The following is a 26,726-nucleotide window of genomic DNA, read 5'->3' on the forward strand; positions in this document are numbered from 1 at the left end:
AGAGGTCTTCCTGGACAAAGCGGAAAACGGCCTGGCTCAGGAGAGTGCTGCCACCTGCTCATGGACGGCCCCTTTTTTCTGGAACATTTTCTGCGGGTCACTGGTGGTGGCCTTGTGTGCGCCGGCCATCCAAGCTTCGTCTATATTCCACCTGCTTCAAGAATGGTGCTGAGGCACACCACACACGGAGCCCCATCCCGAGGGAGCCGCTGATGGCAGTGAGGTATTTCCCAGGCTCGTTTGTACAGACGAAGCCTCCACTCAGTCTACCCATTTAGCAGGCTTGGCCACATTCACAAAACCCAACCAGGAGGGAGGAAACTCGCCCATAATCTTGATAATGGATCAGAATTAGTAACTAGCAGGACACGGGGCCCAACTACAAATTGGGATCTGACGTGTGGGATAGAAATGGGCTCCATTTTCCAGGTAAAAGAAATATTCTAAGAGATTGTCTGCAATCACAAGTAGGTTTGACCTCTCAAATCAATCCAATTACACAAGATGTTTTCTAGATGCTTTATTTTAAATCAAGAAAAATACATGTGAAAATATGCAATAGTCCTAAATATACCTTCCAACAGTGTATTTGGGAAATTTTAGTTAGCAGGCTTCTTCTTCTTTTTCTTTCTAACTGCTTTTTTACTTGAGACTTTTTCCTGTTTGGAGTTGGCCTGCATTCTGTAAACAAATGAAATCAAAGCCTTAGAACATGTATTATAGACATTTATTTATAGAGGCTTTCTTTAGCAGGTTCAAAAATAGTCAAAAATGCAGCTTAGTTTGGAGGGCACAGAGCTGAACCCTTAAGGACAGGCTGGCACATCCCAGTGCGCCTTAGAGGCGCTGGTCTGGGCAGGCCACCGTTGTGTCCTCAACAGAACAGCAACAAATCAGTGCCCGGGATGACTGCTAACATTGCCGGGCCACCTTCCTCTCTAAATAATGATGGAAAAACCTTTCATTAGGGCCAAACCTGTGGCCGCCCTCCTCAGCCCTAACACCCTGCCGTGAAGCAGGAGCTGAGAGTCACAGCTTGTCCAAGTTGCTCGGTGCAGTGGAAGCCCGTCCAAACGTTTTCATTTGAACCAAGTTTAAAACGGGTTTATGTGAGGAACTCAAGCTCCTTCCTCCAATCTTTATGCTTTTGTCACACAATCTGTATCTTAGAGAAAGCGCAGACAGCCCACCCTTCCTGGACAGTTCACTACAATCCCTATAAAAAGGACACTTTGGAAGCCGTTAAGTGCGACTGATATTGGAAAATTCTACACGTGGAGAGTGAATGAACACTGGCGTCAACTTTCCTTGCTGTTCTAATAAATCTGGAATACTTCAGTTACCTTGTTTTCTTTGGATTTTCTCCGGGTTCTAAAATGATGATTTCATCTTCTTCACTATCTGACAGAACTATAGGAGTATCTAAGAAATGAGAAAAACCCAAACATTCAGTTAGGGAGGCTGTGTGGACTTGGCCAAGGGTTCAGCCGTGAGCAACATCACCACATGTTGGACTGCACTGTATTTCCCAGGGGTGCTCTGTACATAGCAGGTCTGTGAGAAGAGCTTTCTGTGTGGATTATTCAAAAGCTGTAATATATCATTAAATGAATTCTTCAGCTTTGTTTCCAGAAAAAACTGCCTTTGGGGAAAGGGTAAGGTCTCATGGTACAGGCTTTGGGGCGCCTGCCTCTGAAGCTGGCCCTGGCTTGCTGCTTCTCCCCGGTGGGACGTAGGGCGGTGGGGGGAATCCCATGGCTTTAGAGTCCAGCAGTTCAGGACAAAAGGATCTGCACAATGGCTCAGTTTAGCGGCAGGAAGGGCACATAGCCCTTGCCAGAACACATTTGTCAGAATTGCACTGGCAGTGGGAATTGCCTGCTCAGGCCCGTGTAAGGGGCTCCTCATCTGGTGGGGCTCCCTAACTTTTGTTTTGTTCTTTTTGAACATTTCCAACTTAGAATTGATGCCGAGTATCCATTCCAGAGCAGAGGAGCAGCACAGCTCTTTGTCACCCCGTACCCAATTTAGAGCTCAGATAAAGCCACTCTAGACTGAAACCAGTTTTCCTTCGCAGTGTGGGTACAGCCTGAGACACCAGGCTTTTGGCTGCCTTCCCTTCCCACTCCACAGCCCCAGGGCTCAGTCACGCCTGGTCCCTGCAAGATACTAGGGGGACCTGCTCGGACAGGGGCTGCCAGGCTGTCCCGAGGAGCACCCGATTCTGTTCGGAAACAAGTAAGCAGGTGGTGAGCCTGGGGGACCAAAGCCCAGCAGAGAGCTGCTGAAAACCAAGGGTTCAGTTTAACTGGGGCAGAACTTACCATCACTGATGTGGTTGCCTACATTCGGGTCTTCGGTTTCCATCTTGACACTGTCGAGAATGGTGACTTCATCACTGCCACCTTCCTCTTCTTCCTCTTCTTCTTCCAGATCACCCCAGGAACTCTCTATCCCCTCTCCAATCTGGGCAGTCCCAGGAGTCCATAACACCGGTTTAGAAACACTCGGCTTGTTAAGGAAGCTAAGAAACCACCCCAAATCTGAGCTGACACCCTGACGCAAAGAGCAGGCAGGAAAAGGTATTTTTTAAAAGAATCACTTGAGACCTCTTGGAAGAAGTGGCACAATTTGCATATTTCTAAGATCACTTTTTTCTAGGGTCTCTCATCACAAAGAACAAATGCCAGAAGAGAGACACCTCTGACAGGGGCGCTAATAACAAGGAAGATGGAGATAGTGGAACCTGAAAAGCTTGGTGCAACATTAAATGATAACCAGAGTTCCTGACATTCAGGGCTCCTTTTGCTAGTGGAGGGACCTGGCTCTTAAGTCCTGGATTTCTGTAGGCAGAATTAAGAATAGGATATTTGCAACTTTCTACTTTACAAGCTAGATAATTCTACTCTTCATGGTTCCTAAAGGTTCAGTTATTTACATTCTTTACTATAAAGCTTACCTTAAAAAGAAATGTAAATCATGAGAGCCATCACTGAAAAATTAAAGGTTTGAGAGGGAGCACAGGATTTAGTGTCTGATGGGCCCCCCAATTAGTTTTCTATGGTCACACATTACAAAAAATAACCGCCAGAAGAGATACGCCTCTGAAGGAGGGTCAGCTTCAGCTATGATTTCTTCTGCTTTCTCTTCCACATCCGAGGTATCAACAGGGGCCTTTTCCATTTTGAAAGCTGTGATCCTCTGGTTTGCGATTGATTCTGCAAAGCCGAACTTTCCGCCTTCTTTCCTATTTTGTTTTTTATCAGTGTAAGAAAATAAAAGGGTCTATTATTTGTCCAGTGATACACAAGGAATCTCACAATCAGGTTGGTTTGTATTTTGAGGGCCAACAGGCCCTCACCCCACATGTGAGGAACATATGATGGAGAACTATTCAACTGGAGATGGTTTACAAATGACCTTGGTGACTGATTCTTACCTGGCCGATATCTTTGAATGACAGAGATGATTCAGACCAGAAAATATAAGACAAGGACCAAACACTGGCTTTCACAAACTAAGTAGCGTATAACCACGATTAGTAGACAAAGCACATCCACGTGAGAAATCACAGGGGGGGCTCATGATGCGATTACGTGGCTGCTCTTAGATGCACTGGTGGCTTCTAAACAGAAACGCCAGGTAGGCTAAGAGGGGCCGAGGTGGTCAGTGAAATTTCCTCTCCATCAAACTTACCTCACTCTCTTGTCATTCTCTAAGGCTTTCAGGATGAGTTCTGTGATCTCCGCCACCTTCACGCCAGCGATTTTGCTACATCTCAAAACCTGTTGGTTCATTAATGTTATTCATAGAATACGATACATCAGACGCTTTATCTGAATGTGACAAAAACAGGCACATTTCGGTTCTGAGACTAGTCGTTCTACCTCTGAAAATGCTGCCAAAAAATTTAAGCAACTTTGCCAAGAGGTTTTTTTATTAAAAAAGAGGAAAATATAAGAATCTGTTTCCTACTAATTAAATGTAGCATTTTCCTATAAAGACTTGTAATGGAGATGAACTCTAAACTAGTCTCCTAAGCATGTGCCATCAGCTCAAATAATCTATAGTTTTAAATCAACAACAATAGAGTGCTAGAAAGATGGCCCAGAGAGAAGGAATATCAGTATTATTACTCCATGCTAGGACTTTTCCTATGAGCTTTGAAAGTCCTTGGAAGCTTTTGAGATTCCCACCCACAGGTGTGTTTGACTTGGGTCTGCTTTTTCCCTCGAGGGGTCAGAAGAACCTAGGTGCCCGGCTATTTTCAAAGTTCCAGGTTAAAAACAAAGAAATGTGAAGGATTTCCAAATTCTAAAGAAGTTAAGTGTCTTGGATTTAGAATAAACATTTCATTAATGCCATCTGCCCTGCTTATCTTATGGTGCAGAGTTGGTGGCATGCTTACCTCCCCCTATGAAACAGGAGTGCCTTGCAGAAAGGGATTCTGGGATTACCTGTATATCCTTGGCATACAGTGGGCGCTCAAATGTGTGTTGACTGATTTAAAACAGTATAGCTCCCCGGCCCCTTAGGTAATACCAATGCTGATGTTCTTTAGATGGTGAGAGAGCATGGAAAGCTAAATGTGCCCCCATGACCCTGCACAAAACAGTCATCCTCTCTAGGCCTCAACTTCTTCATCTGTGAAATGAGGAGTTGACCTAGATCAGAGGTGGCAAACAGCAGCCTACATGTAGCCCATGACACTCCCAAGTTCGGCTTGAGCCAGTTTAAAATGTAATTGGGAGGGGTGGTGACTCAGTGGACCGAGAGCTCTAGAGATAGGAGGTCTTGGGTTCAAATGTGGCCTCAGATACTTAAGGCCCATTGCCTAGCCCTTACTGCTCTAATGCTTTGGAATCAATACTATGTATTCATTCCAAGATAGCAGGTAAGGATTTTTTAAAAATTAATGAAAATAAATCATTTTAAAATGTATTACGGGGGTAGCTGGGTAGCTCAGTGGATTGAGAGCCAGGCCTAGAGACAGGATGTCCTAGGTTCAAATCTGACCTCAGACACTTCCCAGCTGTGTGACCCTGGGCAAGTCACTTGGAGCCAACATACAGTATTGATTCCAAGACGGAAGGTAAGGGCTTAAAAAAATAAACAAACATAAGTAAGTGAAATGTATTTATTAAAATAATTTTTATTATAAAACATTTTATTTATTAAAATATTTAATTCATTTTAGATAAATTTAAACATTTTTAAATGTAATTAGGGAATATTTAACAAAATGAACAAAAATACAATAAAACATAGCTAATGTTCTAAGTCACTATCTAGCCTGATATACAGGGCCCCCCATTTCTATTGGAGTTTGCTACCTCCAGCTCTAAAATGATGACACTGTGACCACTGATCCCAGAATTTCTCAATGAAAAAATCTCTTAATATCTAAGACAAAGTAACTCTAGAGTCCACTGTTTTCAGGTTCTTTGCGCATTGGGCTGATGAGTTTGAAGGCAGCCGGGCTACTAACCTTACTGCTTTTTCAGAGAAGCAGGCATTCTCTTTGGATGCAAAGAATACACAAAATAAAAGTTCAAATGAAGATATGATGATGACTTCTTACATTTCTTTTTCTTTTCTTAAAAAACAAAAACAAAAAACCCCCTTACCTTCTGTCTTAGAATCGATGTTAAGTATAGGTTTGGAGACAGAAGAGAATAAGGGCTTGGTAAGTGCAGTTAAGTGACTTCCCTGGGATCACACAGCTAGGAAGTGTCTGAGACTAGATTTGAATCAAGGGCCTCCTATCTTCAGGCCTGGCTCTAACCACTAAGACCCGTAACTGCCCCAACAATTTCTTCAAAATGCCAATTTGGATAAGGCTGAGGCATTATGGGACAACAGCAAAAAGTGCTGATCTCAGGCATTCGGCAGGCACTGATTAAGTGCATATAATTTCAAATCCTAGTCCTACCACTGGACCTGTAGTAAGTCACTTCTCTCTGGGCCCCAGACTCCTCAGCTGCAAAATGAGGGCATTAAGACTAGATGATCCTTATGGTCTCTCTCCAGCTCTCAATCTGGTGATTTTGATATTACTCTTTCAAATTCTTTCTAGAGGATTAGGCAGAGAAAATAGATCATTCTAGGAGACCTCAAAGGACCAAATGATCTCATTAATGGGACACTCAACTGAGCAAAAGTAGATCACCCACCAGCCATCCCTGCCCATGGTACAGCCTCCCTCTTGATCTCTTGGCCCTGCACAGATCCTACACCTCTACCTCAAAACCAGCCCATTTTTGTCCTGGCCATGCTTCTCTTTCCACCACTTTGGGGTAAATCCTGGATAAGTGTGATATGTTGCTGCCTGCTCAGGCTTCCCTTCAAATCCTTGGAGACTGTAGCATCCTGTGATTCACAGCCATATATTAAAGAAATAATGATGGTGTAAGAAAAGATGGCTCTGTTTCAGAGAAGCCTAGGATCATTAAATGTGCTTTTCCCCCAAAGGCAATCCAGCTGGCTCTCCTTCTTCTGTCTAGTTCTGGGCTCAGTTCTCTGTCCATTTGCTTTTTGTCAGTGACGCACAGACTGATAGATATATTCAATGGGCAGTTCATCCAAATGCACATCATCTTATCTAGATGAGAGACCTTTTCCAGGCACTTGTTTTTTCCTGGGCAGTAGGCCAGACTTCTGAATGATTACAGATCTCTTTTGGAGGCTCTGCAGCGTGCTTGGGCTTGATGCAATCTGCAGTCATTAATAAACTGAATCTGAAGGGTCTCATCTCCAGGACTCCAGGCTGCACATGTACATGATGGCAGCAAATACCTTTGGCAAGCAGACATCTGTCTTACAGCCTTGTTTCACTTAAATAATCAGAGACTGAACACAGTTATTTTGTTGTTCCATCACTCAAGGATATTGTATGACTGACATATGCATAGGAAAGAGTCCTCAGAGAAGCATTTTGCTCTCCTAATTCCTATCATTTCAACAAATTATAAGCACAGCAGCGTCTTGTATTCTCTATACTTTTCAGTCAAGTGCTTGACCATGGTACATTGAAGAAGCTCAACTGAGAAAGTCTCATTATTTCTTTTCTATAACGTCATCAAAGATGCCCTCATGTACATACAAAAACTTTTGAGTGAATAAAACAGGGGCGACTAGATAGAATGGTGCATAGTGTGCTGGGCCTAGGGTCAGAAGAACAGGAGTTCAAATCCAGCCTCAGGACCTTCCTAACTGTATCACCCTGGGCAAGTCACTTAACCCCAACTGCCTAGCCCTTATCACTTATCTGTCTTAGAATTAATATCAATTCTAAAACAGAAGTTGAAGGGAAGAAGGGAAGAAAGAAAGAAAAATTTGATAGGACAGTGGTCTATGGGTAGGAAGTTGCTGATAACCAATTTGCCTGAGATTTTCCCCTGCACTGTTGTTATTTCTCCATCTTTCAGAATCCTTGAAAAAGAATTATTTTAAAGTCCACAAACCACTGTTTGGAGTATCAGTTCAAATAAAGGCTTGCAGCTCGAGCTAGTTTAAAAAAAAAAACCCTCTGATGTTTTTTCCTATCGTCCTTAGGTGACAGAGACAGAGAGGAGGAAGGACTAGATTGAGGATTTCATTAGTCTAGGGAATTCCTGAGTGAGGAAACTCTCTGCCAGGGAAGTTCAGCATCTTCTCTGAAACACAGTCTTAGAGGGCCAAGTGTCTTGTCCAATGTCCCACAAAAAGAGTATCAGAGGTGGGAACCGAACTCAGGCCTTCTGGCTTTGAAGACAGTTCTTCATCCATTACAACATGCTGTCTTTGAACTATGTGTTTTAAAACTGCCTTAACACCATCCTTTCATTTAACTATTTTTCCATTTTTTTAAATTTACTTATTTTCAAAGAGACTTTATTTTACCAATTACGTGTAAAAACAAATTTCCACAGATGTAATCTAGATCATCAGTCTAGATTAGGCTCCAGCTTCATATCCACACTAGCTAGGTAACCAGAAGGTTCCAGTTCTAAGCCTTGGAAGAATAAACAATTTCCCAACATCTGACGATGCTATCACTTGTGTTCTCTTTCAATGCCTCCTCTTATTAGGAAGTAAAGGGGGATCTTGATGATGATGCCAGTGGAACTTGAGATTCAGGCCAGCAACTCAACTGCCTCAGTTTCACTGATGGCGGAGAAGCCCATGAGCAGAGTGCTGGCACCAGGAGATGGCTGCTTTTGGCCACAACTAGTTTCCATCTTCTCTGGTGTGGAGAGATTGTGATTTGCATCATGGATGCTCTTAAACATGACTAAGTGAGTGTTATTAAGACTAGCAGCTATCAGCATGTGGAATAGGTGTGTGAGAACTAGCATCCTTTACAAAATCTCCCCATCTTGCAACAGTTTGCACAAGATGGCTACTTGCAAAGGTATTTACAACCAACCTCTTCTAGTTACTAAAGACTCAGTAACAGCCAGATGACTGGCTGTGATCAAGATGACCTTGCAGCTTCAACCCAGAAAGTGCCCCTGCCCATCACATCTAAGAAGATGGCAATCCAACAGCTCACCTGATCTTGGAGCAGCATGATCCCCCCGCTGGACTGGATGGTACAGATCTCCCGGTGTTTGTTCATAGCAATCACAAGCAGGCCATCCATGACGCGTTCCTCTCGTTCGTTGGGATCCACCAGTAAGTAAGTTCTGAAATAAATATTAGTTTAATATTTTAATTAATATTTATTGTTCGGAGCAAATCAGAAAGTAATCCAAGGGTTAAGATGTGAGCTCTAAGCCCTGAGTTCTGAAAAACTACAAAGACAGCATCTTGTGCTATTAGACGGCAACCTGGGGAAGCACTGAGAGCCAGAGAATGATTATGTCTCTGAATGCAGAGGGAATGCTAAATGCATCTCTCTTTGAAAACCCAACAGGGCAATTAGAGTAAAACCTCTCTAAGCCAATATCAGTTTCTTCAAATGATGCATAATTTGTCTTTGGCTGATTAGATGGCTTAAGTGTTCTAACAAACAATTAGATAATGTGGACATGATTTAATGATTTGTATTTATTCCAAGGCCATTTTTTTTCTCTAGTTCTTTCCCTCTTGGATTTCACTTCAAATTTCAAAGTACAATAAATGCCTTTATCTGGCAAAAGTAATGACCCTTAAAGTACTTCTAAACTCTGGTCATATTCCATCAAAATTGTTCATCTTCTTGTTCAACTATCAATTCAATGTAATGAGTCCACTGAGAAAAGCTCTTCTGTGCTTTTCTCCATTCCTTATTCATAGCCAAAAGACAAAAAAATATTGAACCCCAACTACCTGTTCATAACCATCATTTTCCAGGTTCTTAGTCCCCCGAGTTCGAGTCCTCCTTTTGACATATACTGGCTGCAGGCAGACCCTAGGCCAGTCACCTCTCAGTGCTGTGGGTAGCTCTGGATGAGGTACTGTCTTCCACTGGCAAAGGGAGATTCCTCACCTAGGAGTTCCTATCCTATTGCCATTCCAGATTGAAGTCTTTATCAGGCATTTAGTAAATGGCAGAGAGATGACACATGGCGACATGGAGTAGTGATTTCAGCACTACTCTGACTCCCTGCCGCTCCCTTGGGAACATGGAATAATGATGATGACGGTGCTCGTAGCCCAGGTGCTATCAATATGTTCCCCATTCCCCGGTGGCTGCTGCCTAAGAAGAGTGGCTTCGAATCAAAGGTCTGTGTCATGGGCAACCGCTTTGGCATTTGATTTGGCTGTTCCTTCCATCATCTGTTTTTGTTCCTGATGCCAAGTTCTCGTGACTCACCCTTGCTGGAAGAAGGCAAAACTGACGCAGATGGGCATGTGATGTATACTCAAAGGTACAGGATCTCGTTCCTCCAGCGCATACTACACAAAAACACAATGGCCAGTAACTAGAGAATATTAAGGTAAGGTGATGGATACATAAAAAACTGAACAGGTTTAGAGGTTCAGGGGAAAAAATAAAATGTCCCTTTGTGGCCAGTGTTGCACAAAACCATCTCCTTCTCCCATGCCTCTCTGATCCCAGAATCCTCCCTCCTCCAGCTCTCTTCCCAGTGAGGCGTGTGAGGGTGTCAGCCTGAGAGTTGGGAGAATCCTCAGTGTGACTGACACAATCACCAGAGCCCCTGCCTCCTGCTAGGACATCTTCCAAGTGTAGCACCTTGGGAGGAAACTCCAGAGCTGGTGCTGAGTGTGCATTCAGCCTCTTCCCCAAGTACCCAAATGCCAGCCTGATGCCACCAGAGCCATGGCACCATGTACAACCTTAAACTTTGGAGTCTTTGGCACGTGACTCAGATCCATCACAGACTGCCAGCCAGAACCAGAAACTCTTAGAAGCCAGAAGCTAAGAGCATGTTGCCCCATGGGTGAGGTAACTTTTGGGTGGCCACCCCCTTCAACATTTCAGGAACACAGGGGGTTAAGGGACATGATTTTAGCCTGGCTTTGGGGCCCTAATCATCAGTTAGCACAATGACCTTTTATTTACATGGTGCTTTCAGTTTGTAAAGCAATTTCCTCAGGGCAGCTAAGTAGCACAGTGGATACAGTGCCAGGCCTGGAGTTAGGAAGTCCCGGATTCAAATGTGGCCTCAGACACTTCCTAGCTATGTGACCCTAGGCAAGTCTCTTAACCTCCACTGCTTAGCCCTTACTGCTCTCTTCTGCCTTGGCTTAGTATTGATACCAAGATGGAAGAAGGTAAGGGTTTAGTCGGGGGGAAGAAGCAATTTCCTCATGACCACCTTGGGATCTAGATGGTGCAAGTGTTATTATGCCTATTTTACAGAGGAGGAAACAAAAGCTTTAAAAAGATTAAACGGCTTGCCTGCAGTTACACAACCAGTGTCTGAGGTCTCTTAACCATCTATACCCATTCTATTATTAACCCAAATGACTGGTCACGGCTAGAGACTTACCAGGGTAATCTCATCACCTTGGACAGACACATCAGGTCTCCTGAAGTGACACAGTGCCACAATGGCTGCAATGCTGGCAGCATCAATAATGTTTCCATCATGATTCAAGAGATGTAGATCCACACGGATTTGCCAGACCTAAAAGAGAAATGGAATAATAAAAAGTAACTCTTTGCACACTATGTGAAAAATGTAATTACTTTTTCAATATGTTTAGCAAGACTGTAAGGTCAAGGAACATGTCACCAGGCAATCTGGTAGTGTGGAAATAGCATGGGATGTGGCATTGGGGCTCCTTAGAGTCCTCACCCTTATTGGTGAGGAAGGTGAGACCTCTGCCAAGTCACTGGACTCTCTGGACCTATTTCCTATCTCTATTGACAGATGAGTGTTAAGGTCCTTCCATTGATATACTGTTTGGATTTCTAGGTAAGTTAATATGTAAAAATGTAATTTTCTATTAGTCTATTGGTTAAATTGAATCTAATTTTAGATAGTTGGCTGCCATAAATAAGAGTCAAAGCTATGTTAAAAATAAAATTTTCCTAGACTCCCAGACTATCCATAATTTCTACTTCTACAGTGCCTTAAATGAAACTCTTCTTTTGGGCATTTGTGTAAACCGAGCAATAGAGGAGGCCTGGCACTGAAGTATGTAATGCAGAAACAGAAAGTGACTCTCGAGTCAGACCATCACATCCAAGGTTAAGTCCAAAGTGAACCATCTGCCAAGCTGGCACGGTGATTCCATAGCAAAATCACTGGACTGAAAGTTAAGAGAATTAGTTTCTAATCCTTACTTTTGTGTGGCCTGAGGGAGGTTAACCAATCTTTGTGTGCATTAGGGTCTTCACTTGTCAAAGAGGAGAGTGTTGTCTGCCTCTATGAATTAAATAGAATGAATGAGATAAATGTGTATAGGAGCCTTAAAGCTCATTAGGAGAAAGATTCTATAAACCCAGTGTCTCATTTCTGTGGGATACTATAGTTATTATAATTTTATTATCATGTATTGTTTTTATAGAAACAAACGGATTTTCTACTCACAATAAAGTGATGTTTATGCCTCCCTAACAACAGATAGGATAATGCTCAAATATGCTGTTCGCCAGCCCCTGGGAGAGATGGGAGATGTTCCCTGAAAAAGTCACATTAACCCAAGTTTTGTGAAAGAAGGATGAGTGTCGAGCTCCACAAATAGAGACTTTTTTTCAAGTTAACCATTGCAGGCATATTCCGTACCTTTTCACCAGCAACAACACAGAGAGATTCAGTGTCTATACACTTTGAATTTCTTAGACATCTTTCCAGAAGTCGATTCAACTTCACCAAAAGGTCTGATTGCCTATGAAAATAGGAATGAACTGATGATAGATGACCATTAAAACACAAACTCACACTGTCATACACTTTCTTCTGTCAAAAGGCAGAGTAAATCTTTCTTAAGAAACAGAATCCAATACCTGCCAGGTTCGAAAGCTGGAGCGGCCATCTGAGAGAGTTCAAGGTTAAAGAAAAGAATACCTTCTGTTGCTCGATTGAGCTTTGGAGAAACAAGTTCACAGGAAACTTGCCCAAGAACTCTGCAAAAACAAAAAATAAACATTCATGAGTGAAATCTATACATTCATTTCTTATAGCTCATCTCGATCAATTAATTTTTATTTTTATTTTTGAGGTGAACAGCATCAAGTCACTTGCCTAGAATCATACAAGCTAATAAATGTTGACTGTTTTTTTTTTTAACTGGAACTTCCTCTCTTGCTCAGACTGGATATTAGGACAAGATCCCACCCCTGACTGGCCCAGGAGCTCTGACCTACACACTGCTTCCTCCCTGGGCTATTTTGTCCCTCTTGGGACCCAGGAGTCATCACATTAATGTCAGATTTTGTATGTCCAGTTGGCGCAGCCCAGTGCAGCCCAGAGGAGCTACTAGTCTCAGGTAAACCTGTATCTTTGCTTATTGCTACTAAAAAAAGATATATAAGGAGAGAGACCCTGATGGAATAGTGGTAATTTCCACTTTCTCTCACTAGGTCAGTTACACAAATGCCTTGGAGACAACTGATATATAAAATCAGTATCTCTTTTATTATAAGAGGGGATACAAACTGAGGATCAGAAAAAAGGGTCCCTAAATCTAAGGGATCTAGCTATTCACCCAACAACCCTCTATGTCCCTCGTAAGAGGGAGCCTTTGGGTCTTCTGGCTAACTTACCAGCTCTTTATTTCTATCTAGGTGTTTCCCAAAAGATGACTAAGCTACCTATGACCCTCAGTAGTTAGTTTGATTTAGTTCAGAAGCTGTCTCCAAAACCCATTATGATTGCTCTCAAATAGCTAAGTCTACTCCAAGGTAAAACCTCAAAGCCAATCTACAGGATTTTTAGATAAAACCCTTCTGGAAAGCATAGCAGGTATGATCAGATCCTTTTCTAGATATTCCCAGTCAAACAGAGTACCTCCAAAGATGATTTAGGGGTTTCTCCTTCTCTACAGTCAGGTCAACGTAGCTAAACTCCAACAAGTCTCCTTTCCTCCACCCTTCCAGACATGAAGAGCACAACCTCCTCTTACAGGAAGTCACTCACTCTAGCAGTTGTCACTTCCAAACTGTTCCTCCTCTGCCTTTTGCCTGCTAAAATCCTTTCCTTTGAGTTCCTAGTATGTATTTTAAAGATAGCCTTATACTTCTCTTAAATCTTATCCTATCTCTATCCTTTTCCCATTATACTATCTGTCCAAATCAAAGGCAATTTTTGTCCAATCCTTTCATTTTTACAGATAAGACAAGAAAAAGTTTCAAGAGGTTTCAGAGGCTTCAGATGACAAACATGCCAAACCAATGAGGTATGGAACTCCCTCCCCCAGGGTCATCCAACCTGCATTCATGCACTGTGACTGGTTGTCATGTGAACGCTCCAAACAAAAGTCACAGGTGAAGAGTCTTAGGGACATGACACGGAACTAAAGGTTACACGTCCTGGCCAAAAGAAACAAGTAAAAGAGGGGTGCCAGCAAGTGGTCTCTCTCTTCTCCCTTGGTTGGCGACAGTGAAGGATTGTGGCTGAGAGAGAGAGCCATGTGAAGAGTAACGTGGTCAGAATTAGATTAGAAATAGGCCTTAATCTCTACCCATCTGCTTTTTCTATTTCAAGTAATATTAATAAACTCTATGGAAACTAAGAACCAGGAGTTTTTGATTTAACTTTAACTAGGACTTCTTACATTGATTTTTCTTACCTTGTTTTCCCAAGTTCCACAATACAGCAGCCATAGTCTGTTCCAAATGAAATTTTGATGTTTCTGTAGTCATAGGTCTGTCGACCATCAAGGCGCTTCCAACAGAAAAACAATAGTTTCATAGGTAGGGAGAAATTTCAGGGGGTTTAGAAAGTTAATAAACTATTTTAATGTTTTTAACTCAAGTAAACTGAGAGCTATGTTCACCTCAAAAGCACTCAGGCTTTACATAGCCTTTGGTTTTGCACTATTGTGTAACAGATATGTTGGTATTTTATCCTTTACTACTCCATAAGTTCCATGACAGCAGAGATTACATCTTACCTAAAAAGCCTTATCTCTCCATATCCTTCTCTCTCCAGCTTAGTTCAAGGCTCAGCGCACAATAAGAATATTTAAAATAATTTAAACTATCATCTTGACATTAATCATTTTTAAATTTTTATTTATTTAATTAATTCATTTAGAGCATTTCCCCATGATTATAGGATTCATGTTCTATCCTTCCCCTCCTCCCATCCCTTCCCATAGCTGACGCAAAATTCCACTGGGTTTTACATGTTTGACATTAATTTCTTAAGCCAAACACCTAAGAAATCTATACTACTTCATTTTAGAATGATAAATTTCTAATAACAGAAGCTTGTAAAATAATCAAACCAGTCCCTTTCCTCCCAAAAAAAGAACTTAAAGTGGCAGTGGCATTTTTTGAAAAAAAATTTTTTTTAAACCCTTAACTTCTGTGTATTGGCTCCTAGGTGGAAGAGTGGTAAGGGTGGGCAATGGGGGTCAAGTGACTTGCCCAGGGTCACACAGCTGGGAAGTGTCTGAGGCCGGATTTGAACCTAGGACCTCCCGTCTCTAGGCCTGACTCTCAATCCACTGAGCTACCCAGCTGCCCCCGGCAATGGCATTTTTTTAAGGTCTCCACAATAAGTGGAAAATGAAACAGTTGAACTGGTGGGTGTGGTGAGGAGGGTATCTCCATTAAAACCAAACCAAGCCACATCCTACGATAGAGCCACAAATAGGTAAACCTTTCATGACAAGACATAAGTAGGACATGAGAAATTGAGAAGCCAGATGCAAAGAGGCTGACAGCCTGAGTTGAGACATTCACAGGGAGGCCATCCTTGACTACTAACACTCATATGGGTGGAGAGGGGAAAGGTCTGAATAATACAAGGTGATGGTAATTCCCTTAGGGTGGCCAAAAAAGGGGAAGGCTTGGGACATAATATACTTAGAAAGAAGGCATAGAGTTAGGTTGATACTTGGCCCTTAAATTTTGATTCTCACTATCCCTTGGTCCTACCCTAGCAAATGCAGATGTGGGAGACTGAGGAAGAAGGAATAGGTTCCAAGAGGTAGAATTGGGTTGATGCACACAGCATGAGTCCAAGGCAAGCAGAATGAGTTAAAGCTAGAGGGGTTATCAGGTTGTGGAGCATCTTGAACCCAGGCAAGAGGAGTTGGGAGAGTACTCAGCAGACAAGAAAGAGCTAGGAGGGACTTTTCAGCAGAGAACTGACGTGACCACATCTGTGCAAAGAAGTAGTTATTCTAGTAATGATATGAAGGATGGATTAGAAGTTGGAGAAAGAAAAGTTCAGAAGACCTGTCAGGAGGTGACAGCAAGAGTCCAGGTGGATGGTAATGAGAGCCTAGGCTGATGGTGGTGGGAACATTGAGGACAGGGTAGTTGCAAGAATAGGCAAGACCCGTGAACAGATCATTTGTGAGGAGAAGAAGGAGGAAATGTCAGAGATCCTTTATACAGTGTTCTAAGGTTGGCTAAACAATTTAATTAAACAAATATTTTGGTACAGAGAACACAAAGGCAAAAATGAAGACCAGTTTTGGCCCTCAAGAACCATGGGTTCACCTATGATTTTTATGAAGAGAATTCTCAGACAGGTATACCCAACTCTTTTCTGTTTCTCAGTTTCTTCACCTGGATGCCATAGCCCATAGGTGGCATCTCAAACTCAACATATTCAAAATAGAAATCATTATCCCCCCCCCCCCAAACCAGCTCTTCCTCTTAACATTTTTCTGTAGAGTGTGCACCATTCTCCCACCTCCTTCAAGAACCTTTCCTGAATTTCTTTCCCAACTCTTACCAAACCTTGTATTATCTAATGTAGTTATTTATTTACAAATAGCTTCATCCTCTAGTAGAATGTAAGGCACCTTCAATGGGTGGTGTTTGTTGTAATAGTACATGTTTGTTGATTGCCTGAAGTTGTCTTGCCACCAGGGACCCTACTGTCCTCCAAGTTATTTTAGAGCAGAGCTGCAAAGCTTTTGAAGAAGATAAGTTAAACCTCATCTGAACCCCAGACCAGACTTCTTCCAACTTCATACCATGGTCTACCAGCACAAGCATCTGGCCACTGGCTTGGAGGGGTCCTCCCCTTTCTTGCTTTGGGTTTAGTCAGATAAACATTACACCACACACACACACACACACACACACACACACACACACACACACACACACACACACACTATATATATATATGGATATAGTGTGACATTCTATTGCCACAAGGCTCCACTCTTGAGGAATCACAGTTGGTAACGGTAAGGAAGAATTTGGATTAGAAGATACATAGTTTTGCTTCAATTAAAGGAGCTATTTTTTAATTCTTCATGAGTTCAGGGTCTGAAGTATTTTTTTTAACCCCGAGCTTCTTAGTATTAATTCCAAGACAAAGCAGCAAGTGCTAGGCAACTGGGGTTAAGTGACTTGTCCACAGTCATACAACTAGGAAGTGTCTGGGGTCATATTTGAACCAAATTTCTGACCCCAGGTCTGACATTCTATCTACCTTTCCCTGGACCTGAGGTTGGTGTATGCAAGTAACAGAGTTTGTGAACATTATATTTCACATACAGATACTAAGTAAATAAAACTTATGTTAAGCAAAATGATTTATAAATTTTCTTTTACCTGAAGAAACATACATCTGAAATTCATGGCACACTCTTTGAGAACCATTGGCCTGGATGAAATAGCTGTCCTCACTCCCTCGTCCTCATCCATGTCAGCTCCATCCTTCTAACATTATTCTATTTTAAACAAACTGTCTTCACATTAAACATCTTCTGCTTACACTCCTCTTAGCTCCTGTCATAGACCCTTGCAATAGAAAACATTGAATCTCTGGACACTTTCTAGAATTGGATGGTTCTTTTGTTAGGACCCAGATCAATCCATGAATATTTATTAGGCACTTACAGTGTGTGCCAGGTGCTAGATACAAAGTTGGATAAGCAGTACCTGCCCCTAGGAGCTTACATTCTATTGGGGAAAAACATGTATAAATAGCTCCCCAGTATTTTGGCTAAGATCAAGTTAAGAAAAGAGAAGGTGGAGCATGTTAGAATGCACTAGAGATGGGAAAAGTCTGGAAGACCTCATGTAGGAGTGGCCCCTGAGCTAAGTTCTGAAGGAAGCTAAGAGATTCTTCTAGGTAAAGGTGAGGAGGGGTTGTATGCCAGCAACAAGCAACTGGAGACAGGATGTGGTGCCCTAGTGGGTGTGTTATTTAAATAACTTCTGGGGTTCCATTTAGAGGTATTTGGGGCTCATTTGAGCCTTAAGATATGTAGATATATGACAAACTTCCTGTGGATGTTTTGGGGACTTTGGAAACTACATTTCCCATGATTCCTCTTGCAAAAATGGAGGCAGACAGGAAGTGTGATGATGTAAGAGAATGATATAAGACTCCTGGGGTCCGGCTCTTTTTGCTACCTGAGCTCGCTCTCTGGGGGACTAGAAAAGATTAGGTAAGGTACTGAACATAATGGCTGAGGCAGCAATTTGAAATTTTTACAGGCGCGTGGTTGATTTATTTTATGATCAACATGGGTCTAAATAAAACATTAGTTATCCTCATAATATCAGCCTTTTATCATTTTTAAAAACAACATAGGGCAGCCCAAAGGACTCTTTGGCTGAACTAGTATATAATAAATGGCCAGACACACTAGGCCAGGGGATAGGTGCATGCACTCCTCCCTTTTACAACCTTTATTGAGAATCTCTGAGGTTTAGTCCATCCAGATCTAAACACTAAGTTTTCCACTAGCCCTCCATAGTTTAGGATATGGCACAATCTCTCTACCCCAATCCTTAGACTTGGGGACAACCTAACATGCTAATGTCCCCTCAAGTATCCTTGTTTCATAGGTGACCCTCCTCAACTCCTAAGATTTTCACTTTTATTATCCACAATACACACAAGTCTGCAATGCCCATGAGCAAAAGCTGCCATCCTTCTGGCTTTCTTTCTAAATTAGTGGCTTTTTCTGTCTTCTTGTGAGCTCTGCAGTGTGTGCTACCATCTACCTCCAGCTCCTCTCTTCTCCCTGTGCTTTCATGACAATGCTTTCTAGTTTTGAGGAGGGGAGGAAGGGGAAGGGGGAGAAAGAGAGAAAGAAGAGAAGAGAAGGAGAGGAAGAGAGGGAGGGAGAAAGAGAGAAAGGATTTAAGAAGGAAGCTTCAGCTTTAAAAAAAAAACCCTTACTTATAGGAAAATGCAACCCTCGTGTTAAAGGACATCATCCTGACACATTTACCCCAGTATTGGCCCAGAAGGAGGTAATCTCCAAATTAGCTTTTTAGCAAAAGGTCAAGGGTCAAAGTAAGGTTTTAATCTGCATACAAACCCAGAACAGTTTAGGGTACATTTTGGGTACGGGGCAGCTTGGGAGATAGCTACCTTTACAAGCCACTATTGTGTTTTCAAGAGCTTCTACTCCACCACCAGTACTCTCAAGCTGGCACCCCTTTTGAATGCAAATTGCACAGGCTGGGTTAGTAAGAGGTGAAGGGACTAAGAATGCAAATTAAGCAGCCAAAGGTAGCTAGTGAAAGAAACTGGGGAAGGGAACTATAGAACAGGGAAGAGGCTATTAGCCTAGGCTCTGGTTCATTAAACTTATTCCTAAATCACTGGACTACAGTTTTAAGCATTTTAAAAGTACCAATTTAAAAGATATCCCCAAAATACTTTGTGTAGTAGACATTGGTTGCTTCTGATAGTAAAGATATTAGTTGTTTTGGTCTCACTCAGGCCAAAGGCAACTAAGAGGCCTTTGTATTCGGAAAGAGGTGGGGCAATCTTGTGCCGTAAGGGATGTCCTTCCGGAGACTTAATTTACTAACTCCTACTGGGGTCCTAGGCACACTCATTTTTGGAGATAATATTGCTAATATATTTGAGAATAACACACTAATTTCTCACTTCACACAATCTCATTAACTCCCAGGGATTCAACTATGGTCTCTCTATGCACATCATTTCCAAATTTACCTAACCAGTATTTATCTTCCGGCCGGGTATGGCCACCGGACCCAGGTCTCAATAGCACCTCACAATCAACATATCCAAAGAAGTTCTTTTTCTCCGTACTCCCCCTCTGCTTCTCAATTACCATATTTCCTCCTGAGAGCACCACCATTCTTCCAATAACTCAGATTCACAACCTACTCTAACTCAACGACCGTATCCAACCAGTTACCAAGGCGCGCCAAGAGACGCTTCCCGTCCGTCCCAAGCGCAGGCGCGGACCCTGCTAACCCGCAGAGAGCTCCGCGCATGCGTGAGCCCGCCGACACTCCTAACAGCGTCCTGTCAGCGCAGATGGCCTAAAGGGCGCATGTGTCCAAAGGGGTCTGTGACAGAACAGGGAAACTTGTCTTTGGGATTCAAATTCAGAACCCTTTCCCATAAACCGGGGAGGAAGCTAGGGGAAGGGTACCCCGGAAGGCCCTAGGATCCGACCCCTTGATTCATGCGACATTTGGACCGCATCCACAGGAAAGAGTCCGGAGAGCCGGCGCGAGAAGCTGAAGGCGCATGCGCTCTACTCTATGCGCGCGGGGGGCGGGGCGAGAGGATGACAGTTGCTCAGCTCCGCCCCGCCCCCATTACTCCTAACGGCGAGCTGGAGGCGGCGCGTGCGTGCGCACATGCGGGCGGGGGCAGAGAGCGAGCGCGCGAGCTTCCTTTCTTACCTTTTTCTCCTCGATGGCCCGGAGCAGGAATCGCCTCTCGCAATTAGATAACGGCGTCTCCTTCATGACGCCGCCGTTCAGGAGGAGGGCTGTGGCCCCAGAGCCTGGAGGGAGGGAAGGGAATGGAAGGGCTACGAAGTGCGCACCGCTTCACGTGAGTCCCTAGCGTCGTCGGTCGCGCCGAAGACTGACGGCATCACTACGCGGCCCCGGGAGGTAGGGAGGGGCCGAGCGCCCTGCGATGGCTCTGCGCACGCGCGGAGCAGGGCGGAAAGCCTTGGGCATTTCAAATTGCGCAGGCGTCGGCGTCTGGATTGAAGTTCGCAGGTTTTTCTCTGCTATTACTGGCTGGGGTGGGAGATGAGTTTCTCTGCAAAACTCGAGGAGGGAGTTCCACGTGCATTTAGGGTACCTAGATCATAAAGATGGGTCATCCAGTCCAGCCCCCCATTTTATACATGAGGAAAATGAGCTAGCAAAGCGATTTAATCGACCTACCCCAGCGCGCTAGCCGTGCCGCCTCCTCCGGGGAGCCCACGGGCTAAGTGATGCACTTACATTTACCCTTAGAGCCCTTAGGAAGACTTAATTGTGCCCCCTCCCCCGTGCTTCTAAGAAGTCCGGGGCTCACTGAGTTTCCGAAAACTTGGGTTGATTATCGATGACATCTGTCGGGACTTCCCGTACCTGTCTCTTGATTTTCTCCAGCTTTAGACGGCACGTGCCCTCTGCCGGGAATAGGTACTTTACGAGAGAATAAAAGCGAATAAAAAGAGGTACTCAATCCAGTAGATAAATCTACCTCCTCGTACCGCCACATTGTGAGAAGCCGCTTATCTTTAGAGTAGAAAGACTAAAGAGAACTTCCATTTCTGTTGGCCTTCTTCAGATTGGGGACATATTCTCTAACTTTACGTTATTGATAACGGACAAAGAAAGGAGAAGCGACTGGCCAGGAATTCCTCCCTCCCAATTCGCTGTCAGCCCCCGTATTCAGCCTGGGGTACCTTCGCCTCACCCCCCACCAAAGCTCTGCAGTGATTCTGACAGTCATGTCCAGGGCACTTATTGGCAGAAACATTCTTCTAAGCAGGCGATGATGTGGAGAAAGACACGATCTCCTGCTCAAGCAGAAGAGAGTAATGGAAGAAGAGGTGAAAGGAACTACTGGAGTTTATTTTGGGAAGCTGTGAAGTGGCCCTACCTTTGCTGAAGAGGAAGGATTGGGGAGGGGAGACATTTCAGAAAGGAAACAAGTCGGGAGGCTATTGCGGGCTTGATCCGGGCTTTTGGCCAGGTGAGGTGCCAGGAAGAGACAGGTTGCCCAGCTTGGGGCAACCTTCTCTCTGTTGACAACCTCATCAGCTGTCTAGGATTTAATTGCCCCCTGTGTGAATGACTCACGAATCTATATAACCAGGTGGTGGCCTGTCTCTTGGGCTTTCAGTCCCAAATCACCAACGCTATTGAATGTTTCAAACTGTATGTCTTGAATATATCTCACAGGGTACATGTCCAAAATATATTCATTATTCCTCCCCTCCCCAAATAAAATGAGGAAACCAAAGAAAATGAGCCTTAATTCCATTTCTTTGCCATGTTAGAATGACACAAAAGACCCCACGGGAAGAGTGTAAGATAAAAGATACAGAGTAGTAAAGGTCACTTCCACTGCAGTTACTCAGAGGCAAACAGAAATTTCGAACAGAAATGTGCCACAATTTACATTCTTGGACATCTAAATGCACTTCCCAAAAAGCACTTCCTTTTATGAAATAGACCACAAAAAAAAGAATTGCATATAAACCTGTGATTTTAATATCCCTTTTTAAGAAACTGCATACATTATTTTCAAAACTGTTCAATTCTGTTTGCTTCTGTGCATTTTAAAGTTTCAACAAACCCCCTTTTTTTCATCATCATTGCTACCCCCCCCCTTCTCTTCCTCACACCCCCCATTAGAAAGACAAGAAAAAGCAAAAACAGATTTGGAATAAGCCTAGTCAAGGAAAATGATTCTATTACAGTAGCCATATTCAAAAATATGTTTCTCATCCCAAGTCCTCTGGGGACATGCCTGGTCATTGCATTAATTAGAGTTCTCAAGACTTTCAGTTATCTTTCTTTTCCCTTTCTTCTCCTCTCCTCCCTCTTTCACCCACCTGTCTCTGTGTTTCAAGGTTAACTTTGATGTAGTTCTACACCAGACTCTTTTTGTGGGGCTGTATATTCAAAATTCTTTTGCCCATTTCAGATAAGACAGGTTCATCTGATGCCTTTTCCCCCTGTCCCTTCCTCTATGTGTGTATACTATTCTCATGCCCTCCAGTTGAGAGTAATCAGTTTCTGCAGTGGCTCAGGATAGAGAGCTAGGCTTAGAGATGAGAATCCTGGGTTCAAATGTGGTCTCAGACACTAGAGCTGGATGACCTTGGGCAAGTCACTTAATCCCCATTGCCTAGTCTTTAAGATTCCTCTTCTGCTTTGGAACCAATGCTCAGTATTGATTCTAAGATAAATGGTAAGGATTTTTTTTTTTAAAAAAGAGAAATTAGTTCTTCTTTCTATGCTAGTATGCTTTTCTTATTTAACTTGGTACCCTTTGAAGACATTGAAGTTATGAAGAGAGAAGTATTTCTTTTCCCCCATCACAATGTTATCTCTTCAACATTATGTAGCCCTTTCAATTACTCAAGTAAATTTATCTTTCTAGGTTCTTACATTTTAATTTCAAAGTTTCTGTTTAGCTGTGACATCTTCCTTTTAAAAATTAAATCACATTTTTTAAATTCAAAAATTTTATCAGAATTCTCTCCTTCCCACCAATGGGAAAAAAAGAAAGAAAAACAAAAGTCTTATAATGTCAAGAAAAATAAATTTTTACTTTGGCCATGTCCAAAAATATGGTTCAGTCTCTACTGAGTCCATCATTTGTCTGTCAGTAGATTGCATTCTTAAATCATGAGCCCTCTGAGATCATAGTCATTCTTAAAATGTTTTTGCAATATTTTTGTCATTGTATAAATTGTTTTCCTGGTTCTGTTCACTTCTCTCTGCAGAGGTTCATATAAATATTCCCAGATTTCTTTGAAACCATTCCTTTTCATCAGTCAAGGGACATACAGGGAAAAATTCTCTTTAGCAGTATAAACAAATAAAAAAAGCAACTTAATTGTGTTCTTAGTTTTAGAGAGAAAGCAATTGTTTCTTTTGTCAATCTTTTAGATGCATAGGAAACTTTATTTGACAAATGTTTTTTTGGAAGTGAACTTTCATTTCATAACCAATTGAAAGAAGGTGCTTGGAGAAGGGAGAAACAGAAAGGGAATGAGAGGGAGAAAGAAAAGGGGAAAAGAGGGCATAGCCCAGGCAAATTCTAAGATTATGAAGAAAGGTGCAGAATGCTCCTTCTGATAGTCCTGGGGGCAGCAACATGGTACACTGGAAGGATAGCAGATCCTACCTCTGACACTGCTAGGTGACTTTAGGCAACTCGCATAATCTCAGGGGTTGAAGGCCACTTTACTTGGGCATCCTGGTAGTTGGTAGCCCTTGAATGTGCCATGGGTTTCTGGCAAGCATTGGCTTGGCTGTCACTGTGATGATTCAATTCATTCTCCTGTGAGTTTGACCAGGATATGGCCCACAAAAATGATGACTACATGCAAGAGTGTGACATCAAATTCATTGAACAGTTTGTGCCTATTCAAGCTGAACAGATAAAAAAAAGCATGCCTGGCAAACTCAGACTGGTGATGCAGTCCACACAGTTCCTTCTCAAAGCCACAGGGCAGCACAGGTTTTAGATTTGGTCTTAATTCAGTGAAACAGGTTGACTTCTTCCAGGAATAATCACAGCATTCTGTACTTTCTGTAACATTATAATGGTGGGAGAAAAAATTTAAAATATCTTGTTGACCTATTCCTTGATCCCTTTTGAGGAGCAGTTTTGGATTGAGAATGATAGCCTAAAACTATCACAGCTCCATTTCCTTGTGAAGTATCTGTCACAATTTTCTCTGGATAAACCTTGGAGGGAGATGGAACAGCTTATCCTTTTTGAGGGAAGGGAGGAATTTAGACTCATTTTCCTCTCTTTTGTTTTCCTCTTTCTTACTTTTTTAAAGTATTGTTCATTCCAAATTATTGGATTTTTGTATTTCACTCCTTTGTTTTGGGGTGAGGGATGAGTAAGGAGGATAATATTTGTAGAGCATTGTTTTCTCTTGGATCTCTGGCTAAGTATTTCTAGGAGATAGGAAATGATTCCAGGCATGAGAGACCCTCCCCCCCCACTGACTAAGTGATTGTATTTGGGGTGCCAGGGGATGTTGGGCTGAAAATGGGTCTTCTGTATAATATCTGTATATCTCTATGCCCATTTCCCCACCTGTAATTTGTGATTAAAATAAGCTGGTGGTTGAGTACTTGTTTCAAAGCCCCCTTCCAGGAAGTCTCAGGAAACTCCCTCCTTTGCTTGTCCTTCACATGATTCCTTTTGTTGACTGTTAAGTGACCAGAGTGTCTCACCTTGTTCCAGTATTGAACATAAAATACAGCGGGACTGATCTGAATCATGTTCTCTCTTAATAAGGTGCTAAATTCAGTAAAGCTTATTACTAAAGTTTCAAAGGGTAAAAAACCTTTGAATTTTTAATAAGTGAATTCTGAAGAGGTTAGAAGCAGTTATGATTTACTTCAAAGAAAACCAGTAACTCAATAAATAGGCAGAAAGGGTTATAATATAATACATTTAGTGCAGGTGTTTCTTTTGACCCATCATTTAACTTCACTTTGACAGGGAGAAATTCATTTCAGTAGCCCTCATGAGTGGGGCAAAAGCAATTACCCAAGACATTGGCCAAGGAAAAGACCTCCTATAAAACAAGCCTCATAAAAATGGAAAGGGAACTGTTTTTTCTTATCTTGTGTCTTACACAGGACCTAATGGGTTAGAAGCCAGCTTAGGGACAGGTGAGATGGCACACTAGGTGCCATGGAAGTAAGGCAATGGCAGGCTACTGAGCTAGGTAGGCAACTGTATATGCCTAAAGGATAATGGGAATTGGCTGATTACTTTGGTATAAGGAGAGTAACCCACTTCTGCATGGGACTGTTTTACATAGCCTGTGAACTTTGTTGGCTTGTGAAAACCATGTCTCATTTTTTGGGGTTGTGTCAGAGATATCACTATACCCCAAATGCCTTTGAACCCTCTGGACAAAAAAGCAGCAAGAAGAGACTACCGTCTAACATTTATAGAATGCTTACTAAGGATGGGCTCTTTTCTGCTGTCATGGACTAAATCTTGGTTTTTCACCAGGTGGAATTGGCAGAAGAGCTTTGGGAAGTTCTGAAAATCATCAGGCAACTTTGTGTAGCTGAGGACCCCCAATCACATGAGCAAGTTGGGGCCTGTACATTAAAAGGCAAGCTTCAATAGATAGGAGAATGCCTTCTAGAACTGTGCAGAGTGGTGTGCAGAGCACTGGCCGTGGATAGGGCAGATCAAACTAGATGATTCCCTCAGTTGAACTACACAACTGCCTCAAGGTTACCTCTTTGCCAGGCACTAAGGAAAATGAAGAGAAAGTGGGAGGTCACAGGGGTTTTCAGATAAGGAAAATAGAAGAGGAAGTTTATGTCAGATGGTTTCACCTTCCTCAGAAAAGGAAGAAACAAAGTTGTCTACTAAGAATGGGAAAGGCAGAAGTATGGAAGGCTTGATAGTGGAAGGTAATGCTTAGAGGAATAAGATAGGAAAACAATTAGGGAACAATAAAAGGATTTCTTTGCTGCAATGAAGGCCCAATTAAGATTGGATAACATGAATTTATAATGTACTAACTCAGCACACTTGTGGGATTTTCTTCAGCTTCATGTAGTGGCTCCTGAGGAAAAATGGAAGAGGAGTAGTATGGGAGTAATCCAGGGCTGAAGTTTGACAAGAGAAAGGTGGCAATGAACAAGAAAGCAAGAGCAGAACAGTTTTCATTCTGATTTTCCAGCCTTCTTCCCTAGAGCCTGAGGTATGGTATAGGTCACAGTGATGGGCAAACTATGGCCATCTAGGCCAAACTAGGGCCAGATGTGGCCTCCTGAAATGTTCTATCCGGCTGCATGACATGATTCCTCATCTGACAAATACGAGTAGGATACAATACAATGAAACTTTAAAAGAGTTGCCTTAGAAACAGACTGACAGGTGAGCATTTCCTTTCCTTTGGCCCCCTCTTTAAAAAGTTTGCCCATCACTGGTATAGGAGAAAGTACCCTCCAGAGGAATTGGGGGAAATGTATATTTATTCTGCCTCTGTCTTTGAAGTAAAAAGCTTTTTGTAAAAATGTAACTAATGTTGAATGGGTAATTGGACCCAGGGTATTAGTTACTGGGCTCCTAACAATTGGTGGTGGGTACACAGATGGTGAAGGCTCTAAAAAATGGCATTAAAGAAAATGCCCTCTCAGAGTTTCTAAGACCATTACAGTTGAAAATTACAATAATGAGACAATGTGGCAAAACTTCAGG

General features: G+C 42.6%; 1 protein-coding gene across 3 annotated transcripts; it reads right to left on the reverse strand.

Moving 5' to 3' along the window:
- Positions 1 to 505: 505 nt before the first annotated feature.
- Positions 506 to 20,359, reverse strand: EXOSC9 (exosome component 9). Of its 3 annotated transcripts, XM_044680226.1 has the most exons (13): positions 20,198 to 20,359; positions 14,167 to 14,261; positions 12,383 to 12,502; positions 12,162 to 12,264; positions 10,920 to 11,057; positions 9,779 to 9,861; positions 8,534 to 8,666; positions 3,697 to 3,785; positions 3,101 to 3,247; positions 2,325 to 2,506; positions 2,114 to 2,125; positions 1,344 to 1,422; positions 506 to 681 (listed from the first exon to the last, which is right to left on the reverse strand). In XM_044680226.1, the coding sequence occupies exons 1-13, from the start codon at positions 20,261 to 20,263 to the stop codon at positions 600 to 602; spliced, it is 1,329 nt and encodes a 442-aa protein (XP_044536161.1). In that variant the 5' UTR covers positions 20,264 to 20,359; the 3' UTR covers positions 506 to 599. The 3 variants fall into 3 exon arrangements, with proteins under 3 accessions (XP_044536161.1, XP_044536160.1, XP_044536159.1); XM_044680225.1 differs by lacking the exon at positions 2,114 to 2,125; XM_044680224.1 differs by lacking the exon at positions 2,114 to 2,125 and having other exon boundaries at positions 1,344 to 1,461.
- Positions 20,360 to 26,726: the final 6,367 nt, after the last annotated feature.

This window comes from Gracilinanus agilis, chromosome 6, assembly GCF_016433145.1.
Source record: "Gracilinanus agilis isolate LMUSP501 chromosome 6, AgileGrace, whole genome shotgun sequence".
Taxonomy (NCBI): Eukaryota; Metazoa; Chordata; class Mammalia; order Didelphimorphia; family Didelphidae; genus Gracilinanus; species Gracilinanus agilis.

Coding starts and splice junctions, on each gene's coding strand:
- EXOSC9 (XM_044680224.1), bottom strand. CDS start 20,263: ATGAAGGAGACGCCGTTATCTAATTGCGAGAGGCGATTCCTGCTCCGG. Junction 2,507..3,100: donor GCTGACCCTCCTTCAGAGGC/GTATCTCTTCTG, acceptor TAACAAGCCGAG/TGTTTCTAAACCGGTGTTAT. Junction 682..1,343: donor GAAAATCCAAAGAAAACAAG/GTAACTGAAGTA, acceptor ATTTGTTTACAG/AATGCAGGCCAACTCCAAAC.